This window comes from Hipposideros armiger, unplaced genomic scaffold, assembly GCF_001890085.2.
Source record: "Hipposideros armiger isolate ML-2016 unplaced genomic scaffold, ASM189008v1 scaffold_307, whole genome shotgun sequence".
Lineage (NCBI taxonomy): Eukaryota > Metazoa > Chordata > Mammalia > Chiroptera > Hipposideridae > Hipposideros > Hipposideros armiger.
The window spans coordinates 1776546-1783272 of NW_017731657.1; the positions used below are offsets into that span (position 1 = coordinate 1776546).

General features: G+C 36.5%; 1 protein-coding gene across 1 annotated transcript in view; it reads right to left on the reverse strand.

Annotated features, from left to right (window-relative positions):
• Nucleotides 1-814: 814 nt before the first annotated feature.
• Nucleotides 815-6727, reverse strand: part of CLCA4 (chloride channel accessory 4) — a 30820-nt gene continuing 24907 nt past the window's right edge. The window contains exons 10-14 of the mRNA XM_019659917.1: nt 6015-6230; nt 5148-5415; nt 3063-3233; nt 1910-2140; nt 815-1551 (exon numbers count right to left, since the gene is read on the reverse strand). Of these exons, the coding sequence (XP_019515462.1) occupies nt 1130-1551; nt 1910-2140; nt 3063-3233; nt 5148-5415; nt 6015-6230 (1308 nt within the window). The 3' untranslated portion in view covers nt 815-1129. The remainder of the gene's footprint in view (nt 1552-1909; nt 2141-3062; nt 3234-5147; nt 5416-6014; nt 6231-6727) is intronic.

Here is a 6727-nt window from a genome sequence, read left to right on the forward strand (position 1 = left end):
GTGAACACACAATGTGATATATAGATGATGTATTACAGAGTTGTACACCTAAAACCTATGTAATTTTACTAAGCAGTCACTCCAATAAACTTTAATTTAAAAAAAAAGTGACTCAATTTATATGGCTTTCATTTTGGTTTACTTCCAAACCGGCAAATAATTCCTGCCAAGGCTATAACAGATAAGGATGCAAACAATGGCTACTGATCTTTGTGCCGCTCCAGTTCCTCAGGGAACTGAACTATGGTGGTAAAACTCCCTGTGCAAAGTGAGAAAACCACCAGTTGGAGGAACAAGGTAACCCTCTGCTTGTAAACTTGGACTTAGAAGTCTACCTACTCCATGAATGGAAATTCTTTGGGCACCACGATAGGCCCATAGTTACATGCTATGTGTTCCGTTTTGTTTGCATCATTACTCTGTCTGGTAGGCCTAGCCATGGCCTACCATGTGAACCTGCTCTTCCCAAACCACATTTTCTCTTTAATTGATCTCATTACTGTGGTTGTGACTTTTAAGCTATGGCTCTGAGTGATAAGTACAATATTATGCTTTTAAAATTTGTTTTCTTTATCTGAAATATATATGATTATATTGAATTGAAGTAAGAGAAACTATGGTTTGACAGGTGGTAACTGACCTTTTCGCTAGTCCTCCCATTTCAATGAATTGCAGTAAACACGACCTTATTCATGTTGTATATAGTAGCATGTAATTGGAGACTTTGGGTGAATACAATAACATCAATTTGTACTTAAAATGTCTCAGACCAAATTCATTTTTTCTCAAATATACTTTATTTGCTTTCTTACAATTATATTTGACTACTCAACTAGATAATTTTAACTTTTTGATGAAATTTGAAGTATCATTCTAGACTTCTGTATTAAATAATATACAACCTGGTATGACTATAATAAAAGGTCTTTTTCATTAGTTTTTCTGGTAAACAAAATAGTGAGTAAATAAAATTATTAAACTTTAATATTGACTTACAATTTTTCAAATACTCCTGGATGTTTATACTTAAAGCATCCCTTCTAGAACTCTTAAAATTTTACGGGTTCACTATCACAGAGGATGAATTTAAAAATTCAGAAATATTCTTCACTTTTGTTGTTGATGTTTTTTAAAAGCCTGTTGAAGGTCTGCTTGGATTTCTTTTCTTTTTTATGGCACAAATTGTGATACCTAAAATAGTAGTAACAACGATCACAGATCCAACCACTATCAGCACCAAAGAAACAACGCTAAGTCTGTAATTAGGATAATTTTCATCATGATTTTCATCGGGATCTGCTTGAGGAGTAAACAAAGCTACTTGTGCAATGTTGGATACTTTTGACGTCAGATTGCTTTTATCCACACTTTGAATGGCAATGAATATGTGGGTTGCATTTTCTTCTGAGATACGTCCTGGTTTAAATGCAAAGTTTTCCTTGGAATTGACCTCCTTTGGTAACAGATTAGTGGTGTTTATTTGCTGAGCATCATCAAAATTGTCTCTTAGATCCAGGATACTTCCACTTATTCTTATGATATACTGTTTTACTAAGAAAAAAAATGTAGTTTAGAAACCAGAGCATATCACAATATGGTCCTGTTTATTCATTCTCCTCAAACATATTGTTTAGTTATGCCAAACTTATACTCATATCCAAAGCATTACTAATTTTTCAATGTAAACTGAATTTTTATTTTTAGACTCTGCCAAATGCTACCTTCTTTGTTTGAAAGTTGGCCCAGTTAAAATGTGTCATATTTGATTGATTAAAAAATACCAGACTATAAAATGAATACCTTACTGAGTTATCAATTAAAAATTATTCTCCTCCCACCGATCCTCATACCCTTGCTTTTGCTTGAGCACCTTTCACTTAGTTACTACTGCATAACATTTCAGCCTTACCTTTTCCAACGTCAAAGTCATCTCCTGGTGCTGTCCATGTTAGGTTGATCATATCCTCATCAGGTGAGGCCTCAAGGTCTGTGATTTGACTTGGTGGGTACAGGTCAGGGGAGGAAGATGAAACATTTGAAACCACAAATGCACCTCCAGATGCTGTTCTGGTGAAGCTCTCCAAGTTTGTCTGAGTATCCTCATCAACTTCAGGTCTTGGTGGATTTGCTTCAATTTTCCCTGCATTAAAAATTCACTTGTTTATAATGAGCACAACAGTACTAGTATTTTCAATTGAATTTCCCATCCCACTTGTCTTTTTTGTTGTTGTTGTTATGTATACACAGTCACATTTTACTAAGTTTGGTGACAAAGTCATAAGCATCTAATTGGTGGGAGAAGTTTTTTCTTTAGCATCTTGACCAGGATGTTGAAGGATATAATTGGATAATAAACTGCTTTGGAATTAAAGCTGCCCTGTAAGGGAATAATGTTATATGATTAAATATATGCTGTTTTTTTTTAAAAGGCATTTCTTTATTTCTCAAATTATCTTTGAGCTGGGAATAAACCTGGGGAAATTGCTACTGGGTCCCTTCCAACCACTTGTGGCAGATTCTTCCCATCCTCCCCGCTGCAAGTGCTATGGGATAATACTTCAGGTTATATTCCAATTGTTAACAGAAAGTCCCTAAAAGCCACAAGAGACTAGACAAAGGAAAGTTAGCAAGGAATGCACTTTAACTCATTAGCATCACCTTGCTCAATATACTTTTTCTTTTAACTTAATAAAAATATTCAAAATAAATGTTTACTCATTTATGTATCTTTCATAGTATATGTACTCTAAAGGATAAAATCTGCCCCTGGCTTATACTTAGGTACATATTAGCCTGTTTCCTTCATCTTCCATATTATTGTTGATGTAGATAAGGTGCTCCCAACTAATATAATAATGGCTGACATTTACTGAACGTGTACTAGATGCCAAACACTGCACGAAAGCTTAGATTGTTTGGGGGCAAACTCCAGTATGACTGAGAACTTCATTCCAGAAATGGGAAAAGCTGTACTTTGAGTTCTAAAATGTTTGAAGCTTTAATCATATCAGCTCAGGATTATTTCAGTCAGCACTGGGTTTCAGGTATCAGGAATGACTCACCATCCACTACCCAGCCTGGTATATATGCGGCTCTATTCGGTGGATGCCTGAAGTTTTGTGTGACTGCGTTTGCTCCTCCATGGGCCCGTACTTTTAAGCTATATCTTCCATTTTCTGAATATGCTGTAAAATATCTGGAGTAGACCCCATCATCCTTGAAAGTGTCAGCACCTTGTCATAGAAATTAAGGAATAAATTATTATTGTAAAGAAAAAGATAAAGGTATTCATTTTCTAAGTCAAACATGTGGCCTTTATAAGAATATCCCTTAGATTGGGCTCCCTAGTTTACAATTGACCCTTTGGGGAATATTTCCATTTTGCTCCATCAACCAGTATCTTGTTAAATTGATTTCCTTGATATATATATATATATATATACATATATTACATGCATGTATATATATTATATATTATATATTATATAAATATGTATTATATATCATTTTATAATATATATGATATTACAGACATATATACCTATGTGTGTATAATAAATACCTTCACCTTATCAATTTATATGCAGATTATTATAGCACTCTTCTTACCATTTCTCAGCCAAATGGTTTGGTTGAAGCTCTTACTTTACCTAAACACATAATTAGCTCATCTCTTTGTTAAAATCAGGAGAATACCCACTACAGAAAAAGGATCTTCGCATAGGATTTAATTCTCACTATAGTCACTTATCAATCACTTATTTGACTTATCTTCATTCAGTCCTTTTTTATTTAATCCTCGCCTCTTGTTCTATGATCCATTAGCTCCCTAATCTGATAGTGGAAAGACCCATCTATTATTAGAATAAACAATCGGGGGAGTTCAGGAGTACTGTATCATAAGTATATTTCTTGACATAACAGGTACTGAAGTTATTTGTTAAATTGCAAACACATTTCTCACGGCATTTAACATTCTAAGACAGAGGTTCTTAAAATGAGGTCCTTGGACCAGCAGTATCTGCATGTCTCTGGATTGTATTAGGAACGCAAATTTCTTAGGCCTAGCGAAGGGCCCAGCATTCTGTTTTGTAACAAGCCCTCCAGGTGATTCTTTTCCATGCTAAAGTATAAGAACCCCTGCTCCAAGTTGTTGCTGATCACCAATACATTCTTAAGTGAAGGCATTCCAAATTAGCTAAGTAGCCACATGGTAAAACCTTGAGAAATGACAAGCTGCAGGTAAGTTTTAATGTAGCATGGAAAGGGTTGGGAGGAAAGGAAGAGTGAGGAGATAGTTGAGGAAAATACTGTCACATCAGATGAAGGCACTGAGGTGCACCAAACAATAATTTCACCTTCTACACTTTTCACAGGGCCAACACTTGTTGATGAGAGGATTATAAATGGACTGACTTAATTACATTGCAAAAAAATCTGCTAGAAACCTGTGATAATTTGGATGTCTATCAGATTGGATTTTTCCTTGCTCACTGAGCCCTCAAAAGAAGGTTTAGTTCCCAGAATAATCCAGAGTCTGGGGAAAAGGTCTTTAAGCACCTCTCACCCATACAGACCAGGGAGACAGCATGTTCAACACCATGCCTTGTTTCCTGCCAGTCAGACCTGGTATCTGATGCCCTGGTGATATCCCCTCCTCTCTCACGGCAGTTCTGCCTGCCCTTGGACCTCAGTTCCCAGGACTACATCTGCACTTCATGCCAATTATTGGGAATTACTCTTGCCTGTTCCCGTTTCCCTGTTAGGAGACCCAAGTTCTACCATTTGACCCCATATGGTTTCTGTGCTTCACTGTCTCTGTCCATATTTCCTTGATGATGTGCCCCTAAGAAACACTTGTTCAGAATTCTTGATGCTGTCCTCAGTCTCCTGAATGAGACCTTCCTATGTGGTGATAGACATTGCTTGTCCAGGTGACAAACAATAATGACAGTAAATAACATTTATTTAGTGCTATCATGTGCAAGACACTTGCTAATCACTGCAGGTTTTACCTGGTTAGAATTTTCTGCTGATTTGCATCAATTCTTCTGGTGTATTTCCCTGCCCCACACCACCACAGGGACCTATCACATGTTCCGAGTCATACAAATATAGGCTTATTCATTAAAAAAACTGTGAATTACCTGCACCGTTATCCAAAAGTTCCAGAACTTCTGTGTTTCCAGTATTTGATTCAATGAATGCAGTCACATTGGCTCCAAGAATGGGTATAAACCCTTGTAGAATTTCTGCATAAACAATCATTGGGCTGGGAAAGCTGTTTGTATCTTTATTCATTTTAGCATTCACTGTGATTGGAGGCACAGAAGAATTTGCTGCCCGAGAATTAACTGTTATAGTTAATATTTCTGGGTTTATTTTGGCTTGAAGACTGTAAGTCCAAACACCCACCTAAAAATTCAATAGAAATATAGTTAGTAAGTATCCAAGATCAAGCTTTTTTCTGTGTTTTCATTATGTAACTCTAAGACAAATCTTATAAATGTGTTACAGAATAAATAGGGTTTTGAGATTTTTGAGTTTTTTTGAAGGTAAAAGGATGAGGGTTAAGGCATTTGTGCATGGTATCCTGGCTATTGTCATGCATAGCATCCACATTTTGTGCAATCTCAGCTGGGAAAAATAAGTTTTGGAAAGTTTGCCTTGGTCTTGACCTTATTCTTTGACCTTGGAGTTCACAGACTCTATATCTGTTAGCTAATAAGGAATGACTATTTATACCCCAAGTTGCACAGAGTGTCCCTACATTGCCTCCTTAAAGTTATTCTTAGCCTGCATAATTTTCTCCCTTCTCTTCCTTCCTCCAATGCATAAGGGCTTTTATCCTTTTGCCTGTCACCATAATTTTCAGGACCACACAAGCATAGAAAGTACATTGTGTTTTAATTTTGAAGATGATACAAGTATTGGCACTCACATTTATGATGTTAAACAATGTATTTTCAGCTATGAAACAAATTTGTGAGGAAATAAAAAAGCTGATTGCTCACCTTTGCATTTCCTGGAATACTGAGATAGGCCATTTTGGAAGTTGAATCCACTGTGAAACTTTGCGTTGGTGTCCCACTGGGATCCCAGAGAGAAATGCTGGGAGGCCGTGTGCTCCATGTTACGAGAAAAAATGTGTCCTTTCCCACGGTGCTATCAATTATTACAGTACCATTCAGCCAGGGATCACTGGTGAGTTTTGATCCCTTACTTTCAAGCTGTTTAAATATATTTTTTTATTAGTAATGGGAGAAAAGTGTAAAATTATTCTTAATTTTTTTTCTTTTTTAACATGGTTCTTAATTTCTGGGCTGAGAACAGTCTTATATAGGGCAGACCACCTTAGGTTTGTGATCCCTCTGGAAGCTAATTGGGATGTGACAGTTGTTAGTCAGAAAATATGGAAATATAGGGTCTGAGGAAAGGACAGAGTGTAATAAAAGCATTGGAGCAGGAGAATATGTCTTATAGTTAGAGACATGGCATTATAATTTTTTTCCCAGTTGTTTTGGTAAACGCCAACCTGTGGCTTTAGCATTAAAGGGTATTACAGCCTCAAAGAAGAAATAGCTGTAGGGTGTGTGTGTGTGTGTGTGTGTGTGTGTGTGTGTGTGTGTGTGTGTGTTACCCTCAGTAACACACCACTCACCCATCCAGACAAAGGAAAGTTAACAAGGAATGTATTCTAACTCCTTATCATCACCTTGCTCAATAC